Source organism: Sceloporus undulatus, chromosome 2 (genome assembly GCF_019175285.1).
Source record: "Sceloporus undulatus isolate JIND9_A2432 ecotype Alabama chromosome 2, SceUnd_v1.1, whole genome shotgun sequence".
In the NCBI taxonomy this organism is placed as follows: domain Eukaryota; kingdom Metazoa; phylum Chordata; class Lepidosauria; order Squamata; family Phrynosomatidae; genus Sceloporus; species Sceloporus undulatus.
The window spans coordinates 35,518,101-35,534,839 of record NC_056523.1 but is presented as its reverse complement, the minus strand read 5'-3'; the positions used below and the strand labels follow the sequence as shown (position 1 = coordinate 35,534,839).

Below are 16,739 nucleotides of genomic sequence, written 5' to 3'. Positions count from 1 at the left end.
TCAGTCTTTCATCTACATACAGGAATCAAAATATTTATGAAAGCATTGTTTTGTTTTGTTTTGTATTTGTATTTGTATTTGATATTACAGCTGCTATATATAAAGATCGATGTATTGTGCTGATTACTTGAACCAATAACACAGCAAAGAGACAAATGCAATGCCTAAGCTCTAATAGGATGCTTTATTTGCTAGCTAAAATATAAGTTTATACTTTTACAGTTTTTTAAGCACAATGCAATTTGTATAACGTCAATCCACAAGATTTTTATTCCACCACAGAGAAAATAGTTTCTGACTTTTGCAAGAAGTAGTCTAAGCCAAGTTTGCAATCATACAACACTTATATTGCATGTGCTGATTTTGTTTCATAAGGCAAGATCTATGGATGAGTGAATTAAAATAGCTGCTTGAAAATGTTAAGCTGGAGATCATTTTCTACATTTGCATTATTTAAAAATAATAATAAGAGATTTCAGTGAGGATGCTAAAGAAATGGGATGTGATCACAGAGTCTTCTGCCTGGGCTTGCCATTTCTCTGAATTTACTGAAAGGAAATTCCCTTTCCTTTTTCTACCATAAGCTTTGCCCTCCTTCAATGACTAAATTGTGGCCAGTCATATAATCCGAAGCTTCAGATGCCAAATATACGACAGCAGCTTGCAAGTCTGTCACTTGAGCTAGCCTTCCAGCTGGAATATCTGTGAGCCAGCGCTGCACAAGAGGTTTCAATTCTTCAGAATGGATGAGCGGTGTGTCTACAATCCCCCTGGTTTAAAAAAAAAAGACACAAGCCCTCTTGTTATGGATTCTTTCTTTCTTTCTTTCTTTCTTTCTTTCTTTCTTTCTTTCTTTCAAATGTGACATGTATTTTAAAATAAATACTCAAAAAGAGCCACCAAATACTAAACATACTTTTTAAAAATATAAACTATGTATGCAAAAGATTACTCAGTTCACATATCCTAACTACCTGAGAAATAAACAGCAGAAATTTCAAACATGATTCTCTTTCAGTATCATTTAATGCCAGTTTTAAAGGCACCTCTGGCTGATCATTCTTACATTTCATCATTGCATCTTTCATGTATTTTCACATTAGTGACACATTAGTTAGCACAGTGCCCCAATTGAAATATTTACCACAAAAACAATTGCATCACGTAAATTGGAAGTGGTTTACAATGAGTTGACTACAAATAGATTGGGGGACAGGAATGGACATGGCAACTATGCTATTTATTAGTATGCACAGCAGAAGAAATTATTCAATATGTTTGTACCCAGCTGAGCAAATACAAGCAGATCAAATGCTAGTATTTCAAGAGAAACTCAAAACACGAATTCAGCTTTTTTTCCTTACTAAATATAAAATGAAAGTTCATGTTAAACATGATTGTCCTTTTCAAGAAAATGTCATTTAGTAAAAAGCAAAATGTTCTCCTGTTTAAATATTTTCTGTTCAATAAGATAGGAAATTCATCAGGAAATGCTGCCAATTTTTTTCTCCCCCCCCCCTCCAGAAAATGAAAAGAAACCAGAAAATCCACCCACATTTGGGGGGTGTTTAGGGTTTTAACAATAACTGATTTGTCACTCTCCTCCTTAACAACATATTTGTATTTTGTGAAATGTTATAATTTCTTTCCCTAGCCCCTATACAAATATATTTACATAACTGTGCCTAACAAGAAATTACATTTAACTTCTCAGAAATGACAATAACTAAAACCTGAACTGCCAATTCCACTTCATTAGTGTGGTAGAAATGCATTCCAAATGTTAATAAAAATTCCAACATGCTGATAAATTAGCGCTTCTAAGGAGCATGTGACACCTTGGTTAACATATTCAACCTCAATTATATTTCTCTTCAGCACCCTGTTATCTGGAACCTTTGCTGGCAATCAGAGGTGCTGTTTTTCAGCGGCCAATTTTCTAGATAATGTAGCTTATCAACACTGTGGGTAAACCTGCCAATGAAATCAGGCTGCACTGAACCACACACGCGCTAATTGCATCTCTTTTTTATGCATATTTACAGACTGTCACTTCAAAGAAATCAGTGGCCCATTGAGGCACCCAGTTAGCTGGAAGAATTGCCTCTTGCAAATGAAAATTAGCAAACAAGCTAGTGATAAATATGAAATGAACAAAGTCTCCAAATGCCGTTTTGTTCTCAAACTTTGTCCTCATCCCAATTTATACTTCCAAAGAAATAGGTTTTCGAAACACACTGAATTCTGGGAATGAGATCCTCTCCCCACCTTCTTATACTTTTGTTTTAAAAGGAGGTCTGTTTACCATATTATTTCATGGATGTGATTCAGCTTTGCCTTTCTCGTCATTTACATTTTTTAGATTTCTCTATTTTTACAAACTGGGCCACTCTTTACATTGCAGCTGTCATTGGTTTTAGTTGCTGGTATGTGTTTTTCCCCCCAGACTGAAACTGACAATAAACAGCCTAGCTCTTCATAAATAATACTGCATAAATGCCAGTTGACTGACCTCTGGCACTATCCTACATTCCAAAGTAATACTATAATCACAATATGATTTCCTCTAACCAGTTGCCTCAACCCCTCATCTGCAACACTTACTTGCTGGGTAAACAAAGTAATTTTCCTTTGCAAAAAAATAATAATAGGCTTCATTTACTGATCCTCTACATCCATTTTTATACATATCTCACACACACACTTTGTGAAATTATACTGTGCTGAGATAACAACATTGACCAAAATACTCCTACTACCAACTTTGCTGTGTGGAGTACAAACACACAAGAACCAAAGATGTCTCTTCCTATTCATTGTTTTACTTTATATGTAATGAGCATTTCTCAAGTACTGGAGTGTAGTGCCAAAGCCAGTTTTTCAAGCATTGGCTGTGAATCTCTGCTGTTGACTAAAGAAATGTTCGCAAGGTTAATACTCTGTGTTTCTTGTGACAGGAGTTCATTTTTCAGCAACTAGCTATTGTTGTTTTACACAAGAGAAACTCCCTGGCTTTGATAATAATTTAAACTGGCTCAAGCAAAGCAGCATCACTATTTCTACAGAGAAATATTCAGCAATTGGCCATGCAAGAGAGAAAGAAAGAACAACTTTGCTTTACATTTTCACTCAGCAAAATGCCATTTCAATAAGTTTGTTTCCAAGGGGAGAGACCCGCACAGAAACCTGTTGTAGTGCCTGAATGTGGGAGCAGGGAGGGGTTTGTGCCCAGTCTGCTTTAGAAATTGCTTAAGTAGTCAGAAGAGTATAGGGCAGAGGAGGGCAAAGATGAACTTTAGCTCTTCCCCAGACAGTCATTGGCACCAGGAGGCTCTTCTGTGGAAAGATATACTTACGGTACTTAATGGCTCTCAGAAGGCGATAAGAAAAGAACAAAGTTATTTCACTCTTATATATAGTTTATTTCCCCCCTCTCTCCAATTTCAGAGGCTAAAGCAAGACAAATTGTCTTCAGAATGGTGAACCTCAAGGTGGATAGTTTAATTATATTTTTAAGTTTTGTATTTGGTATACATTTTTAGCTCTGTGTATTTTAACTGTTGCAAGCTGCCAGCTTTAATCCCAGACAAGGTAGAAGGTGGAATATTAATGAATGAATGACAGCAACAACAACTCCAGTGGCATGGGTAAGAATGATGCAGATGTTGCTGGACTGCAAATCCAAGAGCCCTAGCTAGCTCAACCAATGGGAGATGCAGTCCAATACCACCTGGAGGGCTGCATTTTGCCAGTCTTTGCTTCTTCTGGGATGCTTGTTCCATACTTTATAACACATGACTAATCTTGACTGATACATGCTGAAACAAAGGGCAAAGAATAGGCCACATTGAAAAGTTATGCAATCAGAGTTACAAGTAAAGAAGGAAAAGGAAGGAAAGTATGATCCCAGCGGTAGGAATTTTGTGGCCCTCCGGGTATTGTTGGATTGCAAGTCCCAGCAGTTCCAGCCAGCATAGTTGGCAGTGGGGAACGTTGAGGGTCACATGAAGCCACCTGTGCCCTTTGGTGATGACACAGTGTTCACCATACAGCAATCCTGTGGAGTGTAGTAGCCAGTGCCTCCAGACCAAGAACATTTCAGGTAAATAAGGGGGAAATGAAGAAATTTCCTGAAATGTATTATATTATTCATACATTACATGGCCACATATTGGAATTTAGGTCTTTAACTATGCCATGGTGGGGGTGGGTAAATTGAAGTTTTACTTTGAAGACAGGCCTTGTTCTTTAAAATAATAATAATAATAATAATAAATAAATATGAGGACAGCCACAGAACAAAGAATATAGTTGTAAACACACTTTCAAGTTATTCTATAAATATGAGACATGCTCCAGTACTGCACAGATCTTCTGGGAGAGGCTTGGTGCCAAAAATGGGCAACTTAATGCTGGAAATGGAAAAACCCTTTTAGGCAAATTTTTCGTTGGCTCTAAACCATTTTGAACAGTGACAAGTGCCAATGCATTAATTCCCTGCTGCGTCGGGAATGCAACGCTGTTGCCTGACAATGGTGTATCACACTGTAGGTTTCTTAATGTGAGATGCAGAACTGACATTTTGCTCCGACACACAGGCTGATTTAAGACTCAAGGAGCTTTCGACAATCTCCACTTCATGCCAATGTGTATATGTGATGGTGGTGTTGTGTGTTTGAGTGTACCACTTGGCACCCACTCCAGTGGAATGGTTAGATGTCTTCATCTCCCATCATGGGGATGAGAGTGGTGGGTAGAGGGAGATTCCATCTGTGTATAAGTTGATTTCTTTCAGATGAGTTATTAATCTGAATGATTTAAGTACACTTCATTTACCCAGGAAGTGTTTAATCAGTAAAATCTACTTAATTGGGACATCTCCCAAGAAACTAGATATAAGCCCAGAGATATTTAAGAGCAACTGCTGTTGCTTAATGGGGATGGTAATGCTGGTTAATTGGGATGCCTTTGAGTGATAGAGTGGTGCTTAGTTTTTCCCCCTAGTGTACTTTTATGCCAATTCCTTCCATATAAAGAAACATATTGCCCTCCGCAGTGTTGAGAGTCATCCTAGACTGAGATCTTCAGCAGTCTAGATTTCCTGCAGCTTGTGCTAGACCAGATTCAAGAAGATTTTTTGGAAACTTGTTCATCACTCTTTTTTTTTTTTTTGCTTGAATGGTTTATTTGCAGCACAGTATGTAGTCATTTTCATATAGCTTTTTTAAATTTGTGTGTTAACACAAGAGCTGGAGGTGTCCTGGACATAAATGTTTTATGTTCAATGTTAATAGTTTTGTCCAGAAACCTTTTTTATATAGTGTGAAATACAGTTTCCTGTGCAAAATGTTATTTTCTGATTAAAAGGGAGGGGAGGGTTTGTAAAAATAAAGCAACCACATTTTTATACAAATGAACTTTTTCAGCACCCCCCCCCCCCCAAAAAAAAACCATCCCAAGTATGGAAGATCTTCAAAAATATGTAAAAATTCTCATGATTTCACCTAGCAAGGAGAAAACTTTTGAAATCATTTGCTCTTTCACAGAAGAATTAAATAACCAAAAATGTACATCTTTACCAGCAACATCTCCTACTCCTGTTGTACCATTCCAACACACTTTACTAGATATTGAGTTAGCCTAGCTATGCAAGCACTAGTGTGACATTGTGTATGCTCATCCACAATATCCTCTTCATCACTTTACACATTCATCTCTCTCCACCCCATTATTAAATCAACCTGCTATAGTGTGGAGTATATCAGAACCCCTATATAGTTTTCTCCATATCTGGAAACAAAATATAAACTCAGAAAGAGATGTGCATTAGTTAACACTTTCAAAGAAAAATAAATCCAACAAGTATATATTAAAAAATGAAGCCTCGGGCACCTGTACAAATATAAATATGGATCATCCTCTAAAAATGTCATTTAAGAAAGCTTATCCTTCTATGACTGGAATGTGCATATGTGTATATGCTTCTCATGATAGTTCTTTCCTCTAAAATGTATCACATAAGGAACAGCGCAAAAGGATCACATCTTCATTTAGACAAAAACAAAACTGTGAAATTTGAATCAGAGCTGTTGTCACTAGAGCTATTATAGCCAAGGTAAAATAGCAAATCAGTTCAATCGTCTCACTGCATGGTAAAGAAAAGAAACCCTAATATCACAAGGTGCAGAAACCTCTTAATAAGCACAACAATATGTAATGACACTTTACACCTTCAAGGGTCAGCTTGGTGAGCTGGGGCTAAACGAATCTATCGAAGGCAACCATGGGTTGTTTGACATCTGCACGGTATAACTTCATGGGGCAATGTCAATTGACATTGCTTTATCCGCCCAGCCATTGGTCTTGATTGATTTTCCCCCTGCCCTGAACGGCTTTTATATCTTATAGTAGGCTGCAGCTCTGTGGCAACTTGTACTGTTATTTTAATTCATTTGGTTTCTATTACTTAATAATGTATGTTATTGTGTTTTTATTTTAGCCTTTTGTTGCATAGGTTTTGTGCATTTTTGGGTTTTCTCCACTAAGTCCTTGAGTGCTGGAAGTGATGTACAAATTTAAAAAAAGTATAAAAAGAATGAAGCACATCAGACTACTAAACAGAGAAAGGGAGAGAGAGAAAGTCAAACAAGAACAACCTTATTAGAAGCTAATAAAAGAGAGAGTAGAAATTACATTTTTTTGGAAAAATTGGCTGCCCCAGAAACCAATACTTTCTGTACAAGAACAATTGTTTTTCCAAAAGGAGCCCCCAATTAAATAATTTGTTTGGAGGCAAAAGTCACCCAAGATTAATTTCTAAACCTAATAATTTGGACAGTTATAATGTTGCATACAACTACCACAATTCTTTTAACTGACTGTATACTATAATTGTAAAGTGTCACTTCATAGACATTCAGGCACTTGATAAAAGAATAGAAAGGCTGAGGGGACTTCAAGAGACACAGATTGGGGTCTTGGGGACCACAGGAGATCTGTAGGCTGCATTTTCCCATCTTTCCAAACAGCCTGGGGCAAGCAATGACCAAACCTTTTGGTTTAACCTGTCATCCTGATTCCTATCATGTCCTAGCTCTTTCATCTAGACTCTGCTCCCAGCTCCTGCCTTGTTCCAGAATGTAGTCCATGAATCACTCCTGAAAATGTTGAAATCTGCAGAATATTTACTTGGCACTTATTTTTTTTTTATTTATTTAATTTATAACTTGCCATTTTCCCCAAAATGGGATCCATTGTTTGTATTCCACATCCAAGCCTACCTTGCCCTTGTGTCCTGCAAAATTTAGGATGGAAAATTTAATGTCCACCCAGTCAGACTGTATGCTTCTGGGCTTCAACAGCAGCTGGACTATACTGTAGTTTACTTCAGAAATTTAAAAATAATTTGACTTATTTCTCCAATTGACAGAAAGCTTTGTTCATTTTTATTAGCTGGTTGTTAGTCATCTTCATAAATTGGCATCTATTTTAATTTCTAAACTTCCTAAAACCAAGAATAGTGCTGTACATGACTACCTACCATGATTTCTCTGAATGAGTGTATACTGTAATTTGCAATTTTGAAAGTGTCACTTCATGGACTTTGAGGGACTGAACAGAAGAATCTTAATTGTTCTCAATGACTAGAAGTTATGATTTTCTGAATACATGTTTACTGAGTGCGTTTCAGCCCATCACTGTCTTTCATCCTGTCTTAGTTCAGAGAGCTGGCGTGAAAGGAATGGAATGAGGATAGCATATGTTATCTCTGTAGCCAAGATGACTAAACTGAGACCGTCATACTTTGCCATATCCTGGGAAGTAAACTGAAACTGTCATACTTTGCCATATCCTGGGAAGACATGACTCACTAGAAAAGATAAGCATGCTTTGGAAAGCAGAAGGCAGTAGGAAAAGAGGAAGACCACCTTATAAGTGGATGGACTCAATCAAAGAAGCCATGGTCCTAAGTCTGCAAGACCTAAGCAAGCTGTTGATAATCTTGGAGGTCTATAATTCATAGTTGCCATAGGGTGAAGTCAACGTGACAACAGTTAACAACAACAACTCTCTACTTTGTGGACTACATTAAGTTCCAGCTTGGGGAAAAGGTGGATCATGAATAAAGGGATGGATGGATGGATTTTACCAAAATGTAGAGGACCAGAAGATTCCCACTCTGGCCACAACTTTATTGGAATGAGAAAATTTCATGGCACCAGGGGCAGCTGTACAAATTGCCCAAATGTACAAAAGAAAAGAACAGAAGCAGCCATAAACTGAACATTTTCTCAGTAGCCAATATTAAACTGTGCAGGGGGGGTGGGGGCTTGCCACTTATATAACAGGTGATTTGCTACCTTGGAGGATTCCATGTGGCTTCAATGAGGCAATTCAGTCATTTCCCCATAGGAAGAGGGTGGTCCACAGAAGCTGGGACAGTTGGGTCTTAGCTGGAAAAAAATAGTCTTGGGAGATGTACAGGGCACTGCTCCATGCTCATTCCTGCACTGTAATTTACTGTCAGAGGAGGGCATCAGAGTGTCCTGAGACTGAAGAGGCCTATATGCTACTTGGGTATGTGAGAGAGGGACCAAATTCCATGCTGTTCCTCCTCCTTCTTCTTGGAAGAGGAAGATAGGGGTGGGAAGAATATTCTCTATCATTCATTTCCTAGTCAAAAAATTAGTTTCCTTCTTGTTGAGAAACCAGTTTAAGAAGAAAAAAAAGAACAACAAAACTTTCACACAGCATTCTTCCATTATATGAATGTCCTAAAGTGTTTTTGAGGAATTTTCTGAAAAGTACACAGCTATGGGGGTGAACAAATACATTTCTTCTTCAGACAGTACGTTTTCAGTGCATGAAACAATGTTTTATGCTCATGAAAAGTGTGGTGTGGAGGTGATTGCAAGAAGTGTGGAATTGGGGGGGGGGGGTTCTCCACAAAAATATCCTCCAGAACACTTTAGAATGTTCAGATACTGTGCAAAAATGTTTGTTTTCACCTGCAGTTGGAGAATACAACAGTAAGGAGTCATCCTAGCATGCAAGGATGAAATAATTGAGGATTTACCTCCCATGGGGAAGGAGAGGTAAAGTTGAGTTCCTGGCCAAAGTACTCCATGGAAACAGTGGCATCATTTGGGAAGTTCAGAGAGTACAGTCTGTACCAGGTGACACCTGAGAGGAGGAGTGGCACTCAGTTGGGCCCTTCTACTGTAGGGAGGTGCAGTGCTGCTGCCATCATCCACCCATCTCTGCTGCTCTGGATCTCTCCACCAAGGGAGACAAGGCAGCAGAGAAGGAAGGAAAAGCACAGGTGCAGCTGCCTCCCCCTCCACTTTCCCCAATGTCTTGGCTACCTTGTCTGAGAAAGCAGGGCACCAGGAAAGGAGGGTTGAGCATGTGAGTGATTGTATCCCACCTTCTCATGTGCCTTGACTAGCTCAACTGAGCAAGCCAAGGCATCAGGGAAGGAGGGGTGAGTGTGCAAGCACCTGACCCCCCCCCCTTTCCTTGATGTCTTGACTGACTTGTGGCACGTATGCTTGTGCCAGTGCCTGCTCTATTGGTATATTGTTACGTTCACTAGATCACTTTAAACATCCAATACTCTCTCACCCAAGGGAAGCTAGTCCTGGGGCCCTTTCACACCACACAATTTATGGCCTTTATCACACTAAAGGAGATCCCGCGGGAAAACGAGTGTTAAACGTGATTAAAAGTGCATTTGAATTTAAACCAAATTTGCAAATTCGGTTAGTTTATCATACTAGGGGTCTGCCCAAGTGAAATAACATGAAGTTAATCCAAACGCAAGCAGAGAAAAATGGCAGAAAAATGGGTTGTTCCAAAAGTAAAAAGCTGCCATTTTTCTCTGTTTTGCATTCAGATTAACTTCATATTATTTCATGTTAACAGCAACGTCATGTGATAAACTTTGGACATTTCCGGGTTTCTGTAATTTAAATCTCATTTAACTCCCATATTCCCACAGAATCTCGCTAATGTGATAAACTCCTATGATGGGGTTTGTTGTGTGGTGAGTCACAAGAGTTCTGTTGCTGAGAGTTCTAAATACCGTTCCTTAAACTGAAAATCCTAGGATTCCATAAGCTGGAGCCAAGGCTGTTAATGTGAAGTCATTGTATTATGACTGGGTAGTGTGAAAGGGTGTCCCTGTTACTCTTTGTTCTTTGTACCACTTAACAGGGTGCTTTCAGGGTACCGCTTAATAGTGCTTTCAAATGACATATAGGATGAGTCACTCCTATTGGAAATGCTTGGGACTAAAAGTGTTTTGGATTTCTGAGGGTTTTTTTATTATTATTATTTCGAGTTATTTGAATATATATATATCTCACGGTATCTTGAAGACGGGACCCAAGTCTAAACATGAAATGTCATTTATGTTTCATGTACTGTAAACTTCATACGCATAGCCTGAAGGTAATTTTATACAAAATACTTTTTAATAATTTTGTGCATGAAATGAAGTTTGTGTACACTATCTGAGCCATCCACATGGACAATTTTGGATTTTGGAATATTTAGGAGAGACTCAACCTGTATCAATATATTCTGAGATAAGAAGCAACAAGGAGATGCACCAGGGCACCAAAAAGTCATGCCCCAAATATACATTCAAAGGCACCCCTTCCTTGGCAAAAGAGTTGCAGAAATTAAGGACTAGCCTGATCGATTTTGGTTTCTATGTGGGACTACTGAGAGTTGCTCATCGTACTACACAGTGTAGGAAAAGCACACATACACATAGCTATGTACACAGAGAGATTACAATCCTTTAGGAAGCTTCCCACTGAAAGCTCTGTAGAAATGAATGGGAATTGCAGAAGAAAGAACAAGCTGTTATATTTTCCCGCTTTTTCAAAACCTCCCATCTTTAAGCCTTCAAAAAATTAGGTAAAATGTAATTTGTAATGAATATATTTTTTTAGAAACAAAATAATACCTAGGTATCCTGTAATTGCTACTGCTGAACTGCATCTCAATTATAGCAGTATAATGTGCCTTTTAAAGTGCCTATATATTTGTCTGTGGTAAAAGGTGGGGAGACTGGGAGGGGGAAAGCATTGTCTATTAAGTGTCAAAAGCCTTTTCTTTAACCACAGAAGACTTGGACAGTAGTAAGGAAATATTTCATCTGGAAAAGAAATGTTAAAAACCACCCTTCATGTAACTGGAAAACCTGTTATCAAATGGAAGAATCTTTTCAAAATCCCTAAGTGTATGCAACGATAGGGGTGGCTTTCTGATAAGTGATTACATTTCTGGTATGCTGACAGGATTTTTGAAAAAAAGAACACAAGTTTTCTTAATTTAAGAACTTTGTTTGGCTACATTTTCTTCGTCTGAAGATTTTATTTAATTTATGTTGCCTCGATTTTTCTCTACACTCAAACTGCACAAGTATTATTAAGGGGGGGGTTAATTTCTCTCTTTTGCTGTCTCCTACATTGGGATTTTTAAGAACATCAGCTTCTTCCTGTGCAAGTTATGAAGAAATGTTCAGGTTTTGGTAAGATCTGATCAAAATGAAAAGGAATAAAATTCTCACCTATCTGCTCAGGCCAAATTCACAAGTATTCCCAATAGAGGGGAGATCTTACTGTATCTGCCTGCAATGTAACTATTACAAATGAGAAACTTGCCAGACAAAAAAAGGTGGCAACATTAACTCAGCACCACAAACTAAGCTGGATGCTCAGGGATTCAAAGCCAGACTTTTAAGAATGAACACTCATCTGCAGTTTTGCCGTCTTGCTTATTATTATTATTATTATTATTATTATTATTATTATTATTATTATTATTATTCCAGTTCTTTCTTTTGTGAAAAGGTTATAAAATTTAGGTAAGTTCTTTTTTTAAAAAATCACTTAGCAAAATTCTTGCCCAGTTGTACATTTTACTTACGGAGAAATGCAGTTCACTCTCACTCCTCTGTTGATCCACTCCGTGCCCAGCGTCTGAGTTAACTTTACAACACCAGCTTTTGAAGCATTGTAAGCCAATTGCTTCTGTGGATGGGGAACTGCAGGAAAGTAGTATAATAATGGAGAAATAGTAAATGTAACTGCAATTTGTATAGGTTTAACAGACTATCATACCTATCTATATATGCTTTTATGATATTATACTGGCTTTTAGATCAACAAACTGAAAGCTGCGAACAAACAGGGAGAGTGCACACAGCCCCTCCAGTCCTTAATGCAAGTATTTAACAGTTCAATGAGACGTATGTCCTGGTAAACAGATATAGAATTACAATCTGAGGGTGCATCCAGATTGATTTAAATGACCAGATAATATGGTTCCTTTTCATTCCAGTTTTGTTTTGGAGATACATACACATTTTATTTATCCCAGTTTTTTTTTCCTTGTTGGCTCCTGGTACGATCACAGACATTTTACAGCAGCACTCTAGGTTGGTTTGTTTAACTCAGTATAAAATTAGAAAGAACAGTAACAAGGTCTGGATGCATTCTAAGTATGTAATCCTATGCATATCTACTCAAAGGTAAGTTCCACAGAGTTCAATGGGACTTATCACCCATCTAAATGTATACTGTGTAGGACTCCGTCCTTAGGCACAATCAAGGAAAAGTATTATCACAATCAAAGAAGATTATTATTAAATTTGAAAATCTACTTAAATGGTCAAATAAATCTAACAAAGAGTTATATAAGATCCAGCATTTATACAGATACTGGTATTCTTGCGTCCTCAAAATGCCAATCTTTCCTAGCATCTTGACTGTCGGATGCTATAGGTAGGGGGAAATAAAAGCACAGATGTCACATGTCAGTCACAAACTAAAATGATCGGCTTTGTTAATTATAATGTTCACGCATATAAGCTACTTTCGTATGTTCTGGTTGCCCTGCCCCTTTCCTGGAGCTGATCTACCTGCAAAAATAACATCTTATTTTTAGCAGCTAAATCATTATGATAACCTTTAAAAATGGAGTTTAGGTCATAGAGCACAAAACTGAATTTATTTTTCTAAACTTGAGAGAAAAATAGGAATGTAGTGGTGTTCAGTGTCATGATACTACCTAACACCTATTTCTTTCTCTAAGAAGAACACATTTTAGACCCAAATACAGTGCTTTTGAAGACATACCAATAGAAGACTTCAAAAGGCAGACCACCTCTTCACCAGGATACGTATTTGCTCCTCAACCCACAATTTTACTTCGTTTCTTTTCATGTTCTCTCTCTCTCTCTCTCTCTCTCTGTGTGTGTGTGTGTGTGTGTGTGTGTGTGAATTCTTATACTATTTAATACTCCCCAGCCCTCAAAGATGCCTCAGATCAAAACAGCCAAGCCATCATGTCAAACAGTGGCCAAACAAATTCCTTCCTCATCTTCAAGAAGCTCAGGACCAGATTATGATACTGGACAATCAGCACACATTAAATGCAATTTTCCTTCTTTATTTTTTTTAAGTTTGAATAGAAATCACTCTGCTTATATTGATGGAGGTGTGATCTAATTTTATATTAGAAAAGAATAACAAAAGAAACATAAAAAACCTACAAATATTCAAGACATCTGTACAACAGAATGGAAATATAAATACAGTCAGGGGAATTCAACCAAATATAAAATTTTTGTTTCATAAAGCACGAAAGGAAGTAACAAATCTATCCTTCAGATATATGTTGTTGTTTTTTTCTTGCTTCCTTCCATTTTCTCTTTCTCAGTGTTTTAAATCAGTACAGTGGAAAATGCAGACATAAAGGGATGCAAATAGAGAACATTTTTGTAAAGTTATACAAAAACATGTAAAAACATACCACAAGTTGAAATCACTTTACACAGATATAAGATGGTGGTCCTAGCCAGTTGTTGCCTCCCTTCTTCCACAGCATAATAAAACTTAATTTATAACATGAAATGTTTTTTTAAGCTCTTTGCTTTATAACAGTGGGCTCGCTTTTACAGATCTAGCATGTTTATTCAATAAGCTTTTATGACAAATATTTTCCTTCCATTGCTGTTGTTTTGTCTGGCATACCACATTCTGCACTCCATGTGGGCTGCTGAAGAGAAGAGGAATCTAATTTCTTGATTAATTACACTGCTCAAGATCCAAGTTACATACAACTTTGGTAGTTAACCCCATCACCTTGCAAAACTAGCACCTGCTAAAGTTTCCAAATATGTCGGTTTATGATAAATTACTGTGTGTTTGCTTAGTGGAAGTAAAGGCTTTTGCATCTTACTCATCTGAGGTTTCTATTTGTTTTTGGAAAACTAGAAATGTATTTATTTAACCAACTTATGCCCTACCATCTCCCTTCGAACAGACCTACAAAATGACTTACCTGAGTTATTTTTCAAATGTTGCACTAACAATCTAAATCTCTCCTCATACCACTACCTCAAAACCAAGCACAACTTACTGTAACATGTAAAAAATGTTATCAGCTATAATTATTGCCTTTGAATATCTGGTAGATTGAAAACACTATACAGATTAAATCCTGCTGTAGTCAGTCAGGAGTAGTGTTGCCATGTTTTCTGCAGAGTGCTATGGGATGCATGAGACAGACCTATATAAGGCCACCTCTAGTCTTGTGAAGAACACTGGTCAGGGGCTTGACTTACTTTAAACTGCAGTTTTGCACAGTAAGGCTGTATGTTGCAGTAACACAAGATTTTGAGGGGACTGTGATTCCTAGTTTTCCAAACTCTGTTCCAGAATGATAAATACTCAGTGGTGAAGTGCTTGCTTTGTATGAATACAGTACTAACTAAACTCCAATTGAAAGGATAACAAATTATGAGTCCCACTGGCCTGAGACTTTGGATCACTATTGTCAGCAAGAGTAGACAACACTAGGCTAGATAGATAAATGGTTTGATCTGGTCTATAGCACAATGGTATTCTGCTTCTAAGGGCTTTATTGCACGAGAAAAGAAAACCAAAATGGATTGGCAGAGTTGCAACGTTCTCCTTGCCTCTCTGCATGCTGTCATAGCACTTCCGTTCTCCTTCCCAAGGGTGATGGTCAAAAAGCATACCAGTTTCTGCCTCTTTAATGATCATCATGTCTAGCTTTTTTAGTTTACATAAAGAATACAAATACACATCCATCCTAAAGGATAGCTCAGTAGCTCAGTACAGTCTACACAGACTGACAGTAGCTCTTCATGAAATCGACCATCTGCAGGCAAAGCAGGTATTCTGCTACTGCATGACATCTAGACATCAGAATGCATAATTGCCCCAATCCTCCAAGCAGTTGCCAAGTAATTCATGTGGTCCACCAATAAACATTATACATTATCTTCATGGTCTGCATTCACAGAGGCTGTGTGTGTGTGTGTGTGTGTGTGTGTGTACACATGCAGATAGGCAACAATGAAGTCAGAAGGGAGTTTAAATTCCCCAAACCCTATCCCAAATAAATGAGATGATCATTCAACCAGAAAGCCACCATTTTAATTTACTAGGACTCACCTATTTTAATTGTACAACTATGTGTGAGATCATCACCCATATATTTAATGTCCCTTTTGTTCCCTACATTTCTCAATATATTATCAGCTACCAATAGAAACAAACTGTGACCCACATAGATACGCAGAACAGCACATTGAATAACCCTGCTGCAGAACCTCCATTCCATTCATTCAAGTGGGACTGGTATACAGAATGCATGCAGGCCTCATTCAAACAATGAATAACACTGATTTTACTTCATCATTGACCTCAGACTGTACTCTGTGTAAAATATTGAAATTATCATTATGTCTTGTAAATTACTGTTGACAAATGCTGAGAATACAACAGTTTGCCTTTATCTGTTCTATATATATTTTCTTGTGTGTGGGCACGTGTGTGTGTTAGCATCTTATTTTTGTTTGCAAAAATTCCTTGGGCAAGAGTCAGCTCCACTGGTGTTATAACCATAAGTGAAACAGCTGGTAGAAGCACTAGAAAAAATGAACAGCAAGATTATAAATGCCGTTTTTTTTCCTGAAGAAATAGTTAAAGTTACTAAGTAATAAACTGAACAGAATGTCATAGAATGTCAAACTGGGCATAGTAAAAATAAATGTTATTCCCAAGGAAAATAAAAAGACGGCATATTTATGTAACATTCAGCAGATGGACATGATATTAATATCGAGCTTTTCAGTTGCACTTTTATAGCTACTGGATTTTTTAAATTATTTTTTATTTTTTTGGCTTAACTTGGCAGCTCATAGGCACCATTTGATTTTTGGATTTGGACAATCCTGCAACAGATGTCCAGACCAATAAAACAAATTCCTAAAGGGCTATGCTTAATTTGTGTAATTGATCAATTTTTGTTACATGGGCCTCAGTTCACCAGCATGTAACTGCCTTCCAGATTAGCTCAGCAGTTGGGATTTCATTCCATATGTTGCAATAGTTTATTGGCTCTTTGACGGTGCTGCTGAAACAACAGCACTTGTGGGGACACCTGTTGGCAAGAATCATTAAATATAACAATTGTTATTAGAGCAAAGGCAAGAGAGCCCAGCTGGCAACCCAAGCAGGCAATAGCCAAGTATGTGCCCAAGGTTGGGGCCTGAAAGGTCACTGCCAATAACAAACAAGCATAGGAGCCAAACCAGACTGAATGTAACCAAGAGAGCAGTTCAGAAGGCTGAAGAGCACTATAAGTTAAGGCACAAAAGATGTGAGCAAGTAAATATTTAGGACCTATTCATA

The 16,739-nt window shown here is 37.7% G+C and overlaps 1 protein-coding gene across 1 annotated transcript in view; it reads right to left on the bottom strand.

Moving 5' to 3' along the window:
• Window positions 1-574: 574 nt before the first annotated feature.
• LOC121920321 overlaps window positions 575-16,739 on the bottom strand; it is a 60,795-nt gene continuing 44,630 nt past the window's right edge. The window contains exons 9-10 of the mRNA XM_042447453.1: window positions 11,941-12,058; window positions 575-770 (exon numbers count right to left, since the gene is read on the bottom strand). Coding sequence (XP_042303387.1) covers window positions 575-770; window positions 11,941-12,058 — 314 coding nt within the window. The remainder of the gene's footprint in view (window positions 771-11,940; window positions 12,059-16,739) is intronic.